The sequence below is a fragment of the Pristiophorus japonicus genome, chromosome 27 (genome assembly GCF_044704955.1).
Source record: "Pristiophorus japonicus isolate sPriJap1 chromosome 27, sPriJap1.hap1, whole genome shotgun sequence".
In the NCBI taxonomy this organism is placed as follows: domain Eukaryota; kingdom Metazoa; phylum Chordata; class Chondrichthyes; family Pristiophoridae; genus Pristiophorus; species Pristiophorus japonicus.
In genome coordinates this window covers 3,092,568-3,112,916 of record NC_092003.1, presented here as the reverse complement: position 1 = coordinate 3,112,916, position 20,349 = coordinate 3,092,568, and the positions used below count along the sequence as shown (strand labels likewise).

General features: G+C 57.9%; 1 protein-coding gene across 1 annotated transcript in view; it reads right to left on the bottom strand.

Moving 5' to 3' along the window:
• men1 (multiple endocrine neoplasia I) overlaps positions 1–17,027 on the bottom strand; it is an 18,979-nt gene extending 1,952 nt beyond the window's left edge. Inside the window, exons 1-8 of the mRNA XM_070868118.1 lie at positions 16,866–17,027; positions 14,219–14,687; positions 12,567–12,775; positions 9,974–10,102; positions 8,471–8,511; positions 5,683–5,770; positions 4,644–4,780; positions 1,006–1,147 (exon numbers count right to left, since the gene is read on the bottom strand). Of these exons, the coding sequence (XP_070724219.1) occupies positions 1,006–1,147; positions 4,644–4,780; positions 5,683–5,770; positions 8,471–8,511; positions 9,974–10,102; positions 12,567–12,775; positions 14,219–14,660 (1,188 nt within the window). The 5' untranslated portion in view covers positions 14,661–14,687; positions 16,866–17,027. The remainder of the gene's footprint in view (positions 1–1,005; positions 1,148–4,643; positions 4,781–5,682; positions 5,771–8,470; positions 8,512–9,973; positions 10,103–12,566; positions 12,776–14,218; positions 14,688–16,865) is intronic.
• Between the last annotated feature and the right edge of the window lie 3,322 nt (positions 17,028–20,349).

Below are 20,349 nucleotides of genomic sequence, written 5' to 3'. Positions count from 1 at the left end.
GGGGGCAGAGGGGGAAGGGGGCAGAGGGGGAAGGGGGCAGAGGGGGAAGGGGGCAGAGGGGGAAGGGGGCAGAGGGGAAGGGGGCAGAGGGGGAAGGGGGCAGAGGGGGAAGGGGGCAGAGGGGGAAGGGGGCAGAGGGGGAAGGGGGCAGAGGGGGAAGGGGGCAGAGGGGGAAGGGGGCAGAGGGGGAAGGGGGCAGAGGGGGAAGGGGGCAGAGGGGGAAGGGGGCAGAGGGGGAAGGGGGCAGAGGGGGAAGGGGGCAGAGGGGGAAGGGGGGAGGGGGGGGAGAGGGGAGGGGGGGAAGGGGGAGGGGGGGAGAGAGGGAAGGGGGGGAGAGAGGGAAGGGGGGGAGAGGGGGAAGGGGGGGAGAGGGGGAAGGGGGGGAGGGGAGGGGGAAGGGGGAAGGGGGGGAGGGGGAGGGGGAAGGGGGGAGGGGGGGAGGGGGGAGAGGGGGAAGGGGGGGAGAGAGGGAAGGGGGGGAGAGAGGGAAGGGGGGGAGAGGGGGAAGGGGGGGGAAAGGGGGGAGAGGGGGGAAAAGGGGGGAGAGGGGAAAGGGGGGGAGAGGGGGAAGGGGGGGAGAGGGGGAAGGGGGGAGAGAGGGGGAAGGGGGGGAGAGGGGGAAGGGGGGGAGAGGGGGAAGGGGGGGAGAGGGGGAAGGGGGGGAGAGGGGTAAGGGGGGGAGAGGGGTAAGGGGGGGAGGGGGGAGGGGGTGGAAGGGGGGGAGAGGGGGAAGGGTGAAGGGAGAGGGGGAAGGGGGGGGAGAGACAGAAGTCGGGGTCACATCGCTCTCGGGGCCCTGCAGATGGAGAGACCGTGACCCTTGCCCGCGCTCGCCCTGCCCGCGCTCGCCCTGCCCGCGCTCGCCCTGCCCGCGCTCGCCCTGCCCGCGGACAGTGAATACACTGCGTGGCTTGAGCTGGGCGACACGGCGGGAAAGGAGGGCGCTGAGTGAAGCTCGAGAAGCGGCGGGCCCCAGACACCGCACAGCAAGACTCCACAGCTCACCTCGCTGCCTCCCTCTCCGTCGCCCCGCTCCTCGCCAGCCTCCGCCATGCTGGCCATCTCCTTGATCAGATTCGGAATTATGTCGTTGGCAATGTCAAAGAATTCCTTGTAGATCTCCTCGTCCTCCCTGCAGTAATTGTAACTGGGAGAGAGGGAGGGAGGGAGGGAGGGAGAGAACGAGAGGAGCGTTATTCGCCTCGCAGCAGAAAGATGGACATTCATTGACATAGCGCCTTTCACGACCACTGCACGTCCCACAGCGCCTCACAGCCAATGAAGTACTTTTGGAGTGCGGTCACTGTTGTATTGTGGGAAACGCCAATTTGCGCACAGCAAGCTCCCACACACAGCGATGTGATAATGACCCAGATCATCTGTTTTAGTGATGTTGGTCGAGGGATAAATATTGGCCCCAGGACACCGGGGAGAACTCCCCTGCTCTTCTTCCAATAGTGGCCCCGGGATCTTTTACATCCACCCGAGAGGGCAGACGGGGCCTCGGTTTAATGTCTCATCCGAAAGACGGCCCCTCTGACAGTGCAGCACTCCCTCAGTACCGCCCCTCCGACAGTGCGGCACTCCCTCAGTACTGCCCCTCCGATAGTGCGGCGCTCCCTCAGTACTGCCCCTCCGACAGTGCGGCGTTCCCTCGGTACTGCCCCTCCGACAGTACGGCATTCCCTCAGTACATAGAAACATAGAAAATAGGTGCAGGAGCAGGCCATTCAGCCCATTCTAGCCTGCACCGCCATTCAATGAGTTCATGGCTGAACATGAAACTTCAGTACCCCCTTCCTGCTTTCTCGCCATACCCCTTGATCCCCCGAGTAGTAAGGACTTCATCTAACTCCCTTTTGAATATATTTAGTGAATTGGCCTCAACTACTTTCTGTGGTAGAGAATTCCACAGGTTCACCACTCTCTGGGTGAAGAAGTTTCTCCTCATCTCGGTCCTAAATGGCTTACCCCTTATCCTTAGACTGTGACCCCTGGTTCTGGACTTCCCCAACATTGGGAACATTCTTCCTGCATCTAACCTGTCTAAACCCGTCAGAATTTTAAACGTTTCTATGAGGTCCCCTCTCATTCTTCTGAACTCCAGTGAATACAAGCCCAGTTGATCCAGTCTTTCTTGATAGGTCAGTCCCGCCATCCCGGGAATCAGTCTGGTGAATCTTCGCTGCACTCCCTCAATAGCAAGAATGTCCTTCCTCAGGTTAGGAGACCAAAACTGTACACAATACTCCAGGTGTGGCCTCACCAAGGCCCTGTACAACTGTAGCAACACCTCCCTGCCCCTGTATTCAAATCCCCTCGCTATGAAGGCCAACATGCCATTTGCTTTCTTAACCGCCTGCTGTACCTGCATGCCAACCTTCAATGACTGATGTACCATGACACCCAGGTCTCGTTGCACCTTCCCTTTTCCTAATCTGTCACCATTCAGATAATAGTCTGTCTCTCTGTTTTTACCACCAAAGTGGATAACCTCACATTTATCCACATTATACTTCATCTGCCATGCATTTGCCCACTCACCTAACCTATCCAAGTCACTCTGCAGCCTAATAGCATCCTCCTCGCAGCTCACACTGCCACCCAACTTAGTGTCATCCGCAAATTTGGAGATACTGCATTTAATCCCCTCGTCTAAATCATTAATGTACAATGTAAACAGCTGGGGCCCCAGCACAGAACCTTGCGGTACCCCACTAGTCACTGCCTGCCATTCTGAAAAGTACCCGTTTACTCCTACTCTTTGCTTCCTGTCTGACAACCAGTTCTCAATCCACGTCAGCACACTACCCCCAATCCCATGTGCTTTAACTTTGCACATTAATCTCTTGTGTGGGACCTTGTCGAAAGCCTTCTGAAACTCCAAATATACCACATCAACTGGTTCTCCTTTGTCCACTTTACTGGATACATCCTCAAAAAATTCCAGAAGATTTGTCAAGCATGATTTCCCTTTCACAAATCCATGCTGACTTGGACCTATCATGTCACCATTTTCCAGATGCGCTGCTATGACATCCTTAATAATTGATTCCATCATTTTACCCACTACTGAGGTCAGGCTGACCGGTCTATAATTCCCTGTTTTCGCTCTCCCTCCTTTTTTAAAAAGTGGGGTTACATTGGCTCCCTCCACTCCATAGGAACTGATCCCGAGTCAATGGAATGTTGGAAAATGACTGTCAATGCATCCGCTATTTCCAAGGCCACCTCCTTAAGTACTCTGGGATGCAGTCCATCAGGCCCTGGGGATTTATCGGCCTTCAATCCCATCAATTTCCCCAACACAATTTCCCGACTAATAAAGATTTCCCTCTGTTCCCCCTCCTTACTAGACCCTCTGACCCCTTTTATATCCGGAAGGTTGTTTGTATCCTCCTTAGTGAATACTGAACCAAAGTACTTGTTCAATTGGTCTGCCATTTCTTTGTTCCCCGTTATGACTTCCCCTGATTCTGACTGCAGGGGACCTACGTTTGTCTTTACTAACCTTTTTCTCTTTACATACCTATAGAAACTTTTGCAATCCACCTTAATGTTCACTGCAAGCTTCTTCTCGTACTCCATTTTCCCTGCCCTAATCAAACCCTTTGTCCTCCTCTGCTGAGTTCTAAATTTCTCCCAGTCCCCAGGTTCGCTGCTATTTCTGGCCAATTTGTATGCCATTTCCTTGGCTTTAATACGATCCCTGATTTCCCTAGATAGCCATGGTTGAGCCACCTTCCCTTTTTTATTTTTACGCCAGACAGGAATGTACAATTGTTGTAATTCATCCATGCGGTCTCTAAATGTCTGCCATTGCCCATCCACAGTCAACCCCCTAAGTATCATTCGCCAATCTATCCTAGCCAATTCACGCCTCATACCTTCAAAGTTACCCTTCTTTAAGTTCTGGACCATGGTCTCTGAATTTACTGTTTCATTCTCCATCCTAATGCAGAATTCCACCATATTATGGTCACTCTTCCCCAAGGGGCCTCGCACAATGAGATTGCTAATTAATCCTCTCATTACACAACACCCAGTCTAAGATGGCCTCCCCCCTAGTTGGTTCCTCAACATATTGGTCTAGAAAACCATCCCTTATGCACTCCAGGAAATCCTCCTCCACCGTATTGCTTCCAGTTTGGCTAGCCCAATCTATGTGCATATTAAAGTCAGCCATTATAACTGCTACACCTTTATTGCATGCACCCCTAATTTCCTGTTTGATGCCCTCCCCAACATCCCTCAGTACCGTCCTTCCGACAGTGCGGCACTCCCTCAGTACTGCCCCTCCGACAGTGCGGCGCTCCCTCAGTACTGCCCCTCCGACAGTGCGGCGCTCCCTCAGTACTGCCCCTCCGACAGTGCGGCGCTCCCTCAGTACTGCCCCTCCGACAGTGCGGCGCTCCCTCAGTACCGCCCCTCCGACAGTGCGCCGCTCCCTCAGTACCGCCCCTCCGACAGTGCGGCGCTCCCTCAGTACCGCCCCTCCGACAGTGCGGCACTCCCTCAGTACTGCCCCTCCGACAGTGCAGCGCTCCCTCAGTACTGCCCCTCCGACAGTGCAGCGCCCCCTCAGTACTGCCCCTCCGACAGTGCGGCACTGAGATCGAACGGTTAGAGTGGGAGTGACTTACTCCTGGATCACGGTGGCTGCGTCGCCCCAGGAGCCCAGGGCATCCTTTACGTTGCGGTTGCGGCAGAAGTAACTGGCCAGATAGACGTAGGGGTAGATGTGCTCGTTGTTGTAGTATTTTTTCGCCGACGAGATGCCCTGCGGGGCCCATGGAAACGGAAGCTGTGAATCATTCCGGGAACAGCCACGCGCGAAACTCACCACAGCAGTCAGAGCAACCATGTTGACAGCTCGCCCGATCGCTTGCTGGGTCTTCCCCCCCACCCCCCCTCCCCCCCGTGCGGAATTGGGCAGGAAGATCCCAGTGCGCTGCCCTGCTGCTGAGATAGCAGGGTACAGGCTGACTGGGAGCGAGAGGGCAACACGGGGCCTCGGCATTTAACATACCTTACTATCCCAGTGTTTGATGGGACAGTGTAGAGGGAGCTTTACTCTGTATCTAACCCCCTGTACCTGCCCTGGGAGTGTTTGATGGGACAGTGTAGAGGGAGCTTTACTCTGTATCTAACCCCCTGTACCTGCCCTGGGAGTGTTGGATGGAACAGTGTAGAGGGAGCTTTACTCTGTATCTAACCCCCTGTACCTGCCCTGGGAGTGTTTGATGGGACAGTGTAGAGGGAGCTTTACTCTGTATCTAACCCCCTGTACCTGCCCTGGGAGTGTTTGATGGGACAGTGTAGAGGGAGCTTTACTCTGTATCTAACCCCCTGTACCTGCCCTGGGAGTGTTTGATGGGACAGTGTAGAGGGAGCTTTACTCTGTATCTAACCCCCTGTACCTGCCCTGGGAGTGTTTGATGGGACAGTGTAGAGGGAGCTTTACTCTGTATCTAACCGCCTGTACCTGCCCTGGGAGTGTTTGATGGGACAGTGTAGAGGGAGCTTTACTCTGTATCTAACCCCGTGCTGTACCTGCCCTGGGAGTGTTTGATGGGACAGTGTAGAGGGAGCTTTACTCTGTGTCTAACCTAAACCCATCCTCAGGGTGAGTGGGGACACAGTAAATGGCTCAGTCGTAATTTAATAAACCATGTTTTGAACCTCATGAAAAAGCGTAAGAGGATCTGGTCTCCCCGGCATCGGTTCCAACTCCTCCAGGTCGGCCAGATTGCCGAGCGCCATCGGATACCTGCCAGACAGAAATCAGAGACAGTCACACGTTACTGTCTCCCACTGCACACGAGAACTTTCTGTAAAACACAGAGTATCTCGATTTCAAATTTTTTATCCTTGTATTCAAATCCCTCCCTGGCCTCCTCGACCCCCCACCGCCCCCATCCTCTGTAACCCCCTCCAGCCCCTACACCCCTCCCTATCTCTGTAACCCCCTCCAGCCCCTACACCCCTCCCTATCTCTGTAACCCCCTCCAGCCCCTACACCCCTCCCTATCTCTGTAACCCCCTCCAGCCCCTACACCCCTCCCTATCTCTGTAACCCTCTCCAGCCCCTACACCCCTCCCTATCTCTGTAACCCCCTCCAGCCCCTACATCCCTCCCTATCTCTGTAACCTCCTCCAGCCCCGACACCCCTCCCTATCTCTGTAACCCCCTCCAGCCCTTACACCCCTCTCCATCTCTGTAACCCCCTAAAGCCCCTACACCCCTCCCTATCTCTGTAACCCCCTCCAGCCCCTACACCCCTCCCTATCTCTGTAACCCCCTCCAGCCCCTACACCCCTCCCTATCTCTGTAACCTCCTCCAGCCCCTACACCCCTCCCTATCTCTGTAACCTCCTCCAGCCCTACACCCCTCCCTATCTCTGTAACCCCCTCCAGCCCCTACACCCCTCCCTATCTCTAACCTCCTCCAGCCCCGACACCCCTCCCTATCTCTGTAACCCCCTCCAGTCCCTACACCCCTCCCTATCTCTGTAACCCCCTCCAGCCCCTACACCCCTCCCTATCTGTAACCTCCTCCAGCCCCTACACCCCTCCCTATCTCTGTAACCCCCTTCAGCCCCTACACCCCTCCCTATCTGTAACCTCCTCCAGCCCCTACACCCCTCCCTATCTCTGTAACCCCCTTCAGCCCCTACACCCCTCCCTATCTCTGTAACCCCCTCCAGCCCCTACACCCCTCCCTATCTCTGTAACCCCCCTCCAGCCCCTACACCCCTCCCTATCTCTGTAACCCCCTCCAGCCCCTACACCCCTCCCTATCTCTGTAAACCCCCTCCAGTCCCTACACCCCTCCCTATATCTGTAACCCCCCTCCAGCCCCTACACCCCTTCCTATTTCTGTAACCCCCTCCAGCCCCTACACCCCTCCCCAACTCTGTAACCTCCTCCAGCCCCTCCCTATCTCTAACTTCCTCCAGCCCCCTACAATCCTCCCTATCTCTGTAACCTTCTCCAGCTCCTACACCCCTCCCTATCTCTCTAACCTCCTCCAGCCCCTACACCCCTCCCTATCTCTGTAACCTCCTCCAGCCCGACACCCCTCCCTATCTCTGTAACCCCCTCCAGCCACTATATCCCTCCCTATCTCTGTAACCCCCTCCAGCACCTACACCCCTCCCTATCTCTGTAACCCCCTCCAGCCACTACACCCCTCCCGATCTCTGTAACCCCCTAAAGCCCCTACACCCCTCCCTATCTCTGTAACCCCCTCCAGCCCCTACACCCCTCCCTATCTCTGCAACCTCCTCCAGCCCCTACACCCCTCCCTATCTCTGTAACCCCCTCCAGCCCCTACACCCCTCCCTATCTCTGTAACCTCCTCCAGCCCCTACACCCCTCCCTATCTCTGTAACCCCCTCCAGTCCCTACACCCCTCCCTATCTCTGTAACCCCCTCCAGCCCCTACACCCCTCCCTATCTGTAACCTCCTCCAGCCCCTACACCCCTCCCTATCTCTGTAACCCCCTCCAGCCCCTACACCCCTCCCTATCTCTGTAACCCCCTCCAGCCCCTACACCCCTCCCTATCTCTGTAACCTCCTCCAGCCCCGACACCCCTCCCTATCTCTGTAACCCCCTCCAGCCCCTACACCCCTCCCTATCTCTGTAACCCCCCTCCAGTCCCTACACCCCTCCCTATCTCTGTAACCTCCTACAACCCTCCCCGACCTCTGCGCTCCTCCAATTCTGTCCTCTTGCCCATCCCCCGATTCCCATCGCTCCACCATCGGTGGCCGTGCCTTCAGCTGCCTGGGCCCCAAGCTCTGGAACTCCCTCCCTAAACCTCTCCGCCTCTCTCTCCTCCTTTAAGAGGCTCCTTAAAACCGACCTCTCTGACCCAGCTTTTGGTCATCTGTCCCAATATCTCCCTATGTGGCTCGGGGTCAGGTTTCTTTTTATTCCTAACATTACAGATGAGCAAGGGCTGGAAATTCGGCTGCGGGGTTTTTCAGGCGCTAATGCCCAACGGTGGATAAATTTGGCGCCGGAAAATAGTTTGCGTCCAAAACATTCAGAGTTTTTTTCGCCCCGACAGTGGGACGGAGCGCTAGGGGAGGTGTTCCACACTTCTCTTAGGGCGTTAGTCCGAGGTAACAGCTGAATAACCCGTTGCTAAAGTGCAGGCTCCATAGTAACCAAATGTTGCCTCAGTTTCGATACCGGGGGGATGATAGACACCGGCGCAGCGCTCCCGGGCAATGCTCATCAACGCCGCCGGAACCCACACACTGAAAGCTCGCGGCTTCAAACCCCTTCGCGCTCCGCACCCCCGTTCCGAGTCTCCCCAGGGGCCCTACCCAACCAAATTTCTAGCTCAAAGTCTCTCGCGCGCTCTCACTCGCTCTCTATATGCGTTTACAGTGCAGCTCTCATCTGAGCCGCGATGCTGAGGGGACTCAGAAACAGACACAGGGAGGGAGTCACTTACTTTTTCAGGTGGCCCAGGTCGTACAGCAGCCACAGGAGGTGCTAGAAAAGGGGAAGGAAAGCAAAGTTATTAACTCCAGGTCCCTCGACCTCTCGCTCCTCTTCAACACCCCTCCCGATCTCTGTAACCTTCTCCAGCCCCTACACCCCTCCCTATCTCTGTAACCTCCTCCAGCCCCTACACCCCTCCCTATCTCTGTAACCTCCTCCAGCCTACACCCCTCCCTATCTCTGTAACCCCCTCCAGCCCCTACACCCCTCCCTATCTCTGTAACCTCCTCCAGCCCTACACCCCTCCCTATCTCTGTAACCTCCTCCAGCCCCTACACCCCTCCCTATCTCTGTAACCTCCTCCAGCCTACACCCCTCCCTATCTCTGTAACCCCCTCCAGCCCCTACACCCCTCCCTATCTCTGTAACCTCCTCCAGCCCTACACCCCTCCCTATCTCTGTAACCTCCTCCAGCCCCTACACCCCTCCCCATCTCTGTAACCTCCTCCAGCTCCTACACCTCTCCCTATCTCTGTAACCTCCTCCAGCCCCTACGTCCCTCCCTATCTCTGTAACCTCCTCCAGCTCCCACACCCCTCCCTATCTCTGTAACCTCCTCCAGCCCATACAGCCCTCCCTATCTCTGTAACCTCCAGCCCCTACACCCCTCCCTATCCCTGTAACCTCCTCCAGTCCCTACACCCCTCCCTAGCTCTGTAACCTCCAGCCCCTATACCCCTCCCTATCTCTGTAACCTCCAGCCCCTATACCCCTCCCTAGCTCTGTAACCCCCTCCAGCCCTACACCACTCCCTATCTCTGTAAACCCCTCCAGCCCCTACACCCCTCCCTATCTCTGTAACCCCCTCCAGCCCCTAAAGCCCTCCCTATCTCTGTAACCTCCTCCAGCCCCTACACCCCTCCCTATCTCTGTAACCTCCTCCAGCCCCTATACCCCTCCCTATCTCTGTAACCCCCTCCAGCCCCCTACACCCCTCCCTCTCTCTGTAACCTCCAGGCCCTGCACCCCTCCCTATCTCTGTAACCTCCTACAACCCTCAGAGATCTCTGCTCTCCTCCAATTCTGCCCTCTTGCCCATCCCCCGATTCCCATCGCTCCACCATCGGTGGCCGTGCCTTCAGCTGCCTGGGCCCCAAGCTCTGGAACTCCCTCCCTAAACCTCTCCGCCTCTCTCTCCTCCTTTCAGACGCTCCTTAAAACTGACCTCTCTGACCCAGCTTTTGGTCGCCTGTCCCCAATATCTCTGTATGTGGCTCGGTGTCAGGTTTCTGACCGATTTACACTGCTGTGAAGTGCCACGGCACATTACAGGTGCGCGTTGCTGGCAGGCGGTTTTAGTTTCAACGCCGGCCCACTCCTCTCCGACGGCACCATGGCAGCGTGTAAGGGGGACGCCGGGGCTTGGCGGGAACCCCTCTTGCGCTGCACTTTAACGGGCCTGGCGCTCGACACCTCGTACAACATCCCTCGCGCACCCCCCCAGCGCTCTCACCTGCTGCAGCTGCAGGAGTTCGGTGCTGTCGGTGTGGTGGTCAATCGAGGGGTTAATGGCCGACACCATGAGGGCCACCTCCATTTTGCGATCGCATTTCAAGTAGGAGCCCTTCAGGTACAGCCAGCTCTGTGGCAAAGCAAACGACAGCAAGAAATTTAACCCCGAGGCATCATAGAAATTTGCAGCACGGAAGGTGGCCATCTCGGCCCATCGTGTCCGCACCGGCCGACAAAGAGCCACCCAGCCTCATCCCACTTTCCAGCTCTCGTTCCGTAGCCCTGCAGGTTACAGCACTTCAAATGCACATCCAAATGTGGGTGAGGGTTTCTGCCTCTACCACCCTTTCAGGCGGCGAGTTAGAACTTAAGAATCAGGAGCAGGAGTCGGCCATTCGGCCCCTCGAGCCTGCTCCGCCATTCAATGAGATCGCAGCTGTCTCTCTACCTCAACTCCACTTTCCTGCAGTATCCCCACATTCCTCGAGTCCCTTAATATCCAAAAATCTCTCGATCTCGGCCTTGAAGACTGAGCCTCCCACGGCCCTCTGGGGCAGAGAATTCCAAAGATTCACCTCCCTCTGAGTGAAGAAATTCCTCCTCATCTCCGTCCTAAATGGCCGAGCCCTTATCCTGAGACTGTGAGCCCTGGTTCTAGACTCCCCAGCCCCGGGGGGAAACACCCTCCCTGCATCTACCCTGTCAAGCCCTGTAAGAATTGTGTGTGTTTCAATGGGATCCCCTCTCATTCTTCTAAACTCCAGAGAATATCGGCCCAGTCTGCTCAATCTCTCCTCATAGGACAATCCCCCCATCCCAGGAATCAGTCTGGTGAACCTTCGCTGCACTCCCTCTGTGGCAAGTATATCCGTCCTTAGGTAAGGAGACCAAAGCTGTGCACAATACTCCAGGTGTGGTCTCACCAGGGCCCTGTATAATTGCAGTAAGACGTCTTTACTCTTATACTCAAATCCTCCTGTAATAAAGGACGAGAGTTTCGGATGAGTTGATATAATTGCAAATGGAAAAGTCGCTGGTGAAATAACACCAACAATGTCTCCACAAGATCCTGCAAATCCTCTGGGAGGACAGACGCACCAACGTTAGCGTCCTCGACCAGGCCAACATCCCCAGCATTGAAGCACTGACCCACACTCGACCAGCTCCGCTGGGCAGGGCCACATTGTCCGCATGCCCCAGACACGAGACTCCCAAAGCAAGCGCTCTACTCGGAACTCCTTCACGGCAAACGAGCCAAAGGTGGGGCAGAGGAAACGTTACAAGGGACCACCCTCAAAGCCTCCCTGATAAAGTGCAACATCCCCACCGACACCTGGGAGTCCCTGGTCAAAGACCAGTCCGCCCTATGTGGAGAAAGTGCATCCGGGAGGGCGCTGAGCACCTCGAATCTCGTCACCAAGAGCGTGCAGAGACCAAGCGCAGGCAGCGGAAGGAGCGTGCGGCAAACCAGTCCCACCCTCCCCTTCCCTCAACCACTGTCTGTCCCATCTGTGACAGGGACTGTGGTTCTCGTATTCCGACTGTTCAGCCACCGAAGGACTCATTGTCAGAGTGGAAACAAACCTTCCTCGATTCCGAGGGACTGCCAACGATGATGATATAATTGCAGTAAGACGTCTTTACTCTTATACTCAAGAAACATAGAAAATAGGTGCAGGAGTAGGCCATTCGACCCTTCGAGCCTGAACCACCATTCAATAAGATCATGGCTGATCATTCCCTCAGTACCCCTTTCCTGCTTTCTCTCCATACCCCTTGATCCCTTTAGCCGTAAGGGCCACATCTAACTCCCTCTTGAATATATCCAATGAACTGGCCTCAACAACTCTCTGCGGCAGGGAATTCCACAGGTTAACAACTCAGTGAAGAAATTTCTCCTCATCTCGGTCCTAAATGGCTTACCCCTTATCCTTAGACTATGTCCCCTGGTTCTGGACTTCCCCAACATCGGGAACATTCTTCCTGCATCTAACCTGTCCAGTCCAGTCAGAATTTTATATGTTTCTATGAGATCCTCTCTCATTCTTCTAAATTCCAGTGAATACAGGCCCAGTCGATCCAGTCTCTCCTCATATGTCAGTCCTGCCATCCCTAGAATCAGTCTGGTGAACCTTCGCTGCACTCCCTCAATAGCAAGAATGTCCTTCCTCAGACTAGGAGACCAAAACTGTACACAATATTCCAGGTGGGGTCTCACCAAGGCCCTGTACAACTGCAGTAAGACCTCCCTGCTCCTATACTCAAATCCTCTTGCTATGAAGGCCAACATGCCATTTGCCTTCTTCACCGCCTGCTGTACCTGCATGCCAACTTTCAGTGACTGATGTACCATGACACCCAGGTCTCGTTGCACCTCCCCTTTTCCTAATCAGATAATATTCTGCCTTCCTGTTTTTGCCACCAAAGTGGATACCTCTTGTAATAAAGGACGAGAGTTTGGGATGAGCTAATTGTAATTGCAAATGGAACAGCGACAGACAGAACAGGGCACGGGCTGGGGCCGGGGCCGGGGCGGGCGACACACGGGACAATACCCGAGGCGGGCGCGTATCGCGGAGTTGCAGCGGTCTCACCCTCTCGGCCACGCCCGCCGTCACGGTCTGCCCCCTGCGGTCCTCGTTTCCTTTCCCGTGCCACGTCACCTCAGCCGTCTCCTGGCCGCTCTCCCCGAACACCACCCAGGCGTGGTCCTCGGACAGGCCCAGGTGCACGTCGCGGAGGCCCAGCACCTGGCAGGCAGCCACCACCGCGAAGGCCACCCCCGAGCTGTCCAGCTTCGTGCCTGCGGAGAGAGAGGCGCAAAGGTCGGACACAAAGCACCGCACCGTCTCAACATGACCCAGATTAACGACTTCATCATCACAGCCAAACACAGACAACAACAACCTGTATTTATATAGCGCCTTTTAATGTAGTGAAACGTTGCAAGGCGCTTCACAGGAGTATTACGAGAAAGAAAAATTTGACTTCGAGCCGCTTAATTTTTCTCCCTAAATTGGCCTGGGTGGTTATCTGGTTTTTGCCTCTCTCAGGAGATCACTGGCTCCGGTTGGGGTGGAGTGGAGAATGTTTCAGTGTAAGGGGTGTCGCGGTTGTGTGGGGGCGGACTGGTTGGGCCGGGTGCTCTTTGCCCTTCCGTCATTGTTCATAGGTTTATATGTAACCTTCGGGGCTGCTGACCGAGGGCCGTGCGGCTCTTTGTCGGCCGGCGCGGACACGATGGGCCGGAATTTCTATGTTCCTACAAGGAAAAATTAGCGCAGGTGACCAAAAGCTTGGTCAAAGAGGTCGGATTTAAGGAGCGTCTTGAAGGAGGAGAGAGAGGCGGAGAGGTTTAGGGAGGGAGTTCCAGAGCTTGGGGCCCAGGCAACAGAAGGCACGGCCACCAATGGTGGAGCGATTATAATCAGGGATGCTCAGGAGGGCAGAATTAGAGGAGCGCAGACATCTCGAGGGGGTTGTGGGGCTGGAGGGGGTTACAGAGATAGGGAGGGGTGTAGGGCCATGGAGGGATTTGTAAACAAGGAGGGGAATTTTGAAATCGAGGCGTTGCTTAACCAGGAGCCTACGTAGGTCAGCGAGCACAAGGGGTGATGGGTGAGTGGGACTCGGTGCGAGTTAGGACACTGGGCAACCGAGTTTTGGCCAGGAGTGCGTTGGAAGAGTCAAGTCTGGAGGTAGCAAAGGCAGAGATGACAGTACAGCGCTCCCTCTGTACCGCCCCTCCGACAGTACGGCGCTCCCTCAGCACCGCCCCTCCGACAGTGCGGCGCTCCCTCAGTACTGCCCCTCCGACAGTGCAGTACGGCACTCCCTCAGTACTGCCCCTCCGACAGCGCAGTACGGCGCTCCCTCAGTACTGCCCCTCCGACAGCGCAGTACGGCGCTCCCTCAGTACTGCCCCTCCGACAGCGCAGTACGGCGCTCCCTCAGTACTGCCCCTCCGACAGCGCAGTACGGCGCTCCCTCAGTACTGCCCCTCCGACAGCACAGTACGGCGCTCCCACAGTACTGCCCCTCCGACAGCGCAGTACGGCGCTCCCTCAGTACTGCCCCTCCGACAGCGCAGTACGGCGCTCCCTCAGTACTGCCCCTCCGACAGCGCAGTACGGCGCTCCCACAGTACTGCACCTCCGACAGTGCGGCGCTCCCCGTGGCTCAAAAGGCGAGTGTGCTACCCGCTGAGCCACCGGGCGTCGGGCCCGTTTAATAGCGGAAGACCCACCGGTGATGAAGCTGAAGAGAGACTGGATGTGCGCTCTGTCCTTGAAATAGGAGCGGCTGAGGCTGTTCCAGATCACGTCGGACACTTTCTTCACCAGCTCCCGGCTGGAGTAGCCCCCCTTCATTGGGTAGAGGGAACGATCTACTGCGCCCCGGATCATGGTGGTGAACCTGGTGTGCAGGGCCCGGATCTGGAGGAGGTCGACCCGGGGGAAACAGGAGGCCGACTCCGAACCCGGCTCCGTGGGACCTTCGAAGCTGTAGCCGGGGACATTGATGGGGATGACCCTGTTGACGGCCATGAAATGCTCCACGAACCCCAGGACCAGGGACAGCAGCGTGAGGTCTGGCTCCTCCTTCTTCAGCTCGAACTCAAACAGCTTCACCACCCCGCCGATGCTGCAGATGGGGAAAAAAGCCGCTTGCGTGGACTTGAGACCCATCCCGTCCTCTCCGGGCCCGACACCAGCCTGCGGAACATCGACAATTAGCGCGGAGCAAACTTAAAGGAAGGACATAAACCAATAGTGAACGACCGCGTTTACATCAAATGAATGCGACTGCTGTTATTAGCCACTGTTTAGGTGACCCCACATGGCATTGCTCCTGGATAAAGCGGCACACAATACTGGCGACGATTTAGCCGACCACCCTGACATTGCTCCTGGATAAAGCGCTGTGCAATATTGCCAATTATTTAGCTACCCCCTCTCCCGCACAGCCCTCCTCCCCTTCCCCACCCATGAAATTGCTCCCGGATAAAGCCCCCACACACTACTGGGGGGAACACAGTTAGCCGACCCCCTGTGGCATTGCTCCCGGATAAAGCTCCCACACACTACTGGGGGAACACAGTTAGCTGACCCCCTGTGACATTGCTCCCGGATAAAGCCCCTACTCACTACTGGGGGGAACACAGTTAGCCGACCCCCCTGTGACATTGCTCCCGGATAAAGCCCCCACACACTACTGGGGGGAACACAATTAGCTGACCCTCCTGTGACATTGCTCACGGATAAAGCACCCACACACTACTGGGGGGAACACAGTTAGCCGACCCCCTGTGACATTGCTCACGGATAAAGCCCCCACACACTACTGGGGGGAACACAGTTAGCCGACCCCCTGTGACATTGCTCCCGGATAAAGCCCCCACACACTACTGGGGGAACACAGTTAGCCGACCCCCTGTGACATTGCTCACAGATAAAGCCCCCACACACTACTGGGGGGAACACAGTTAGCCGACCCCCCTGTGACATTGCTCCCGGATAAAGCCCCCACACACTACTGGGGGGAACACAATTAGCTGACCCTCCTGTGACATTGCTCACGGATAAAGCCCCCACACACTACTGGGGGGAACACAGTTAGCCAACCCCCTGTGGCATTGCTCCCGGATAAAGCTCCCACACACTACTGGGGGAACACAGTTAGCTGACCCCCTGTGACATTGCTCCCGGATAAAGCCCCCACTCACTACTGGGGGGAACACAGTTAGCCGACCCCCCTGTGACATTGCTCCCGGATAAAGCCCCCACACACTACTGGGGGAACACAATTAGCTGACCCTCCTGTGACATTGCTCACGGATAAAGCACCCACACACTACTGGGGGGAACACAGTTAGCCGACCCCCTGTGACATTGCTCACAGATAAAGCCCCCACACACTACTGGGGGAACACAGTTAGCCGACCCCCCTGTGACATTGCTCCTGGATAAAGCCCCCACACACTACTGGGGGGAACACAGTTAGCCGACCCCCCTGTGACATTGCTCCCAGATAAAGCCCCCACACACTACTGGGGGGGAACACAGTTAGCCGACCCCCTGTGACATTGCTCCTGGATAAAGCCCCCACACACTACTGGGGGAACACAATTAGCTGACCCTCCTGTGACATTGCTCACGGATAAAGCACCCACACACTACTGGGGGGAACACAGTTAGCCGACCCCCTGTGACATTGCTCACAGATAAAGCCCCCACACACTACTGGGGGAACACAGTTAGCCGACCCCCCTGTGACATTGCTCCTGGATAAAGCCCCCACACACTACTGGGGGGAACACAGTTAGCCGACCCCCCTGTGACATTGCTCCCAGATAAAGCCCCCACACACTACTGGGGGGGAACACAGTTAGCCGACCCCCCTGTGACATTGCTCCCGGATAAAGCCCCCACACACTACTGGGGGGAACACAGTTAGCCGACCCCCTGTGACATTGCTCCCGGATAAAGCCCCCACACACTACTGGGGGGGAACACAGTTAGCCGACCCCCCTGTGACATTGCTCCCGGATAAAGCTCCCACACACTACTGGGGGGGAACACAGTTAGCCGACCCCCTGTGACATTGCTCCCGGATAAAGCCCCCACACACTACTGGGGGGGAACACAGTTAGCCGACCCCCCTGTGACATTGCTCCCGGATAAAGCTCCCACACACTACTGGGGGGAACACAGTTAGCCGACCCCCTGTGACATTGCTCCCGGATAAAGCCCCCACACACTACTGGGGGGAACACAGTTAGCCGACCCCCCTGTGACATTGCTCAGGGATAAGGCCCCCACACACTACTGGGGGGAACACAGTTAGCCGACCCCCCTGTGGCATTGCTCCCGGATAACGCGGCGCTCACTCACCGGCTGAGGTTTAAATAAAAAGTCCGGCGCGGGGGAGGAGGGGGGTAAAATAAAACAAACACAATCAATGGACGGGACAAAGAAAAGGCGCTTTTTTTTTTTATTTCCCCACCCCCTCCCCGCTCACTCCGTCCGTCCGCCCGCCGCACACAAAGCGCCTGGGCCGCCCACCCGACTCCGCCCACTGCGCATGCTCGGGCCGCCGCGGCACGCCGGGACTTGTAGTTTCGCCCCACGCTTCGCCCTCTGCGCATGCTCGGCCCGCCCGCCGCACGCCGGGAGTTGGAGGCACTGCGCGCGCGGGCCTGCCGGGAGTTGTAGTCCCCCCCCCCCCGCGTTTTTTTCTCGCTCGTTCGCTCTCGCTCGCTCGCTCTCCGCGCATGCTCACTGCGGCCCCTGGCGCGGGGGCTTTGTGGGGAGGGGCGTCGCCTGCCGCCTCACTGCGCCTGCGCACGCGCACGCCCTCGCACTTCGCCACTTGGCGCCCTTTTTCTGTTGGCGGTTGTCCGCCTCGCCGTCCTGAGGTCACCGCGGGGTCAATCGACTCAAATCGATTTAAACCCCCACCCCCCCCCCCCCCCCCGAACCTCAGCCGCTGTCTCATTGGCTACCTATCCGCGAGGCGCTGCCCCCCCCCGAAAATGCAGCCAATCGGCGTATTTGCTGCGCCAAGGGATGGCCGTTCGGCCCCTCTAACGCGACGGAGGGCGAATCCGGCCCCTCCATTCCAAGCGGCACGCCCGAGCCCCTTTCCCGCATCTCCGCCGCGACTCAAACCCCTCCCCACACGCGTCCACGAAAATGCTTAGCTGGCCAATGGCGCGCCTCTTTTCTTTTCAAAGTTGGGTCCGCCAATATCGCGCACCAACAGGATCTCCCACCCATACCGACAATCGCCAATGGCGATGGCGGTTTGAGGGCGCAGGAGGAGAAGTTCCCCTCCCCTCCCCTCCCCTCCTCGTCCATCCCACCCCCCCCCCCCCACCCCGCACCCTGCTCTTCTTCCCATAGTCGACTTGGGATCTTTTGACGTCCATCCCCTCCGACAGTGCGGCGCTCCCTCAGGACGGCACCTCCGACAGTGCGGGGCTCCCTCAGTACTGCCCCTCTGACAGTGCGGCGCTCCCTCAGTACTGCCCCTCCAACAGTGCGGCGCTCCCTCAGTACTGCCCCTCCGACAGTGCGGCACTCCCTCAGTACTGCCCCTCCGACAGTGCGGCGCTCCCTCAGTACCGCCCCTCCGACAGTGCGGCACTCCCTCAGTACTGCCCCTCCGACAGTGCGGCACTCCCTCAGTACTGCCCCTCTGACAGTGCGGCACTCCCTCAGTACTGCCCCTCCGACAGTGTTGGGCTCCCTCCGTACTGCCCCTCCGACAGTGCGGCACTCCCTCAGTACTGCCCCTCTGACAGTGCGGCACTCCCTCAGTACTGCCCCTCTGACAGTGCGGCGCTCCCTCAGTACTGCCCCTCCGACAGTGCGGCGCTCCCTCAGTACTGCCCCTCCGACAGTGCGGCGCTCCCTCAGTACTGCCCCTCCGACAGTGTGGCGCTCCCTCAGTACCGCCCCTCCGACAGTGCGGCGCTCCCTCGGCACCGCCCCTCCGACAGTGCGGCACTCCCTCAGTACTGCCCCTCCGACAGTGTGGCGCTCCCTCAGTACCGCCCCTCCGACAGTGCGGCGCTCCCTCGGCACCGCCCCTCCGACAGTGCGGCGCTCCCTCAGTACTGCCCCTCCGACAGCGCAGTACGGCGCTCCCTCAGTACCGCCCCTCCGACAGTGCGGCGTTCCCTCAGTACTGCCCCTCCGACAGTGCAGCACTCCCTCAGTACTGCCCCTCCGACAGTGCGGCACTCCCTCAGTACCACCCCTCCGACAGTGCAGCGCTCCCTCAGTACTGCCCCTCCGACAGTGCAGCGCTCCCTCAGTACTGCCCCTCCGACAGTGCGGGGCTCCCTCAGTACTGCCCCTCCGACAGTGCAGCACTCCCTCAGTACTGCCCCTCCGACAGTGCGGCACTCCCTCAGTACCGCCCCTCCGACAGTGCGGCACTCCCTCAGTACTGCCCCTCCGACAGTGCAGCACTCCCTCAGTACTGCCCCTCCGACAGTGCAGCGCTCCCTCAGTACTGCCCCTCCGACAGTGCAGCGCTCCCTCAGTACTGCCCCTCCGACAGTGCGACACTCCCTCGGCACCGCCCCTCCGACAGCACAGTACGGCGCTCCCTCGGCACCGCCCCTCCGACAGCGCAGTACGGCGCTCCCTCAGTATTGCCCCTCCGACAGCGCAGTACGGCGCTCCCTCAGTACTGCCCCTCCGACAGTACGGCGCTCCCTCAGTACTGCCCCTCCGACAGTGCGGCACTCCCTCAGTACTGCCCCTCCGACAGTACGGCGCTCCCTCAGTACTGCCCCTCCGACAGCGCAGTACGGCGCTCCCTCGGCACCGCCCCTCCGACAGCACAGTGCGACACTCCCTCGGCACCGCCCCTCCGACAGCGCAGTACGGCGCTCCCTCGGCACCGCCCTGGGAGTGTCGGCCTAGATTTACGTGCTCGAGTCCCTGGAGTGAGACTCGAACCCGCGACCTTCTGTCTCCGAGGCGAGAGCACTGCCCGGCGAGCCCCGGCTGGCACTGAAGAGTCGGGTCAACGTGAGCCATTAAAGCTGCACCTGGGGAGCAGACGTTCACATCCTCCGGACGACCGCACTGGCCCTGGTGCACTGTACCACGTACTCCGGCCTGGCTCTCCAGGCCGCATGTCACATCCGTATCGATGTCCAGCTGAATTCTAGCACGAGAATTATCGACACCAACACGTTGGCTTGCAAACGCCGCGAAAATGCCGCCTCCGGAGAATACAACCGCGACACCAGCAAAGAAATGCCGACTGAGGCCGACTTGACCAAATCTGGCTCAACTCTAGGCGGCCATTTTGGCCCGTCAGCGATCACCCCCACGAGGGCGAAATGCTTGGAGGGACTGCGACGCACGGGGATGGGTTCCTCACAAGAGTGGATTCCCCTCAGTACAGCCTGAAGGGGCAGGCGCCCCTCGCAAACAGCGGCGGCGACCATCGACTGACTGTCTCAGAACCGCTCAAATCCCGCCGGAACGGCCGATGTGCTTCCAAGCCGGGGACGGTGCGCGATCCGGAGGGGAGCGTTGGAGCTGGTTGGCCTCGAAGCGCTTTGGGACGTGCCGGGGTGGTGAAAGACCCGGTCGAATTGCTGGGGTCGGTCTTTCTTTCACACCACAGCCTCGTGTGCAGTGCGCAACACGAGTATAGCCACCTTAGTCCCGACAGCAGAGCTGCTCTTCAAATAACGTCTCGGAATCAGGCCCGAAATGAGCCGACAGATCGCCTCAGTGGTGAGGTTTCTGGTGCTATAGCAGCGCAGTGAGCCCAGGTGGCAGTGTTGGACTGACAGAAGGAAGACACAAAGACCTGCATTTATATAGCGCCTTTCACGACCAGCCGGAC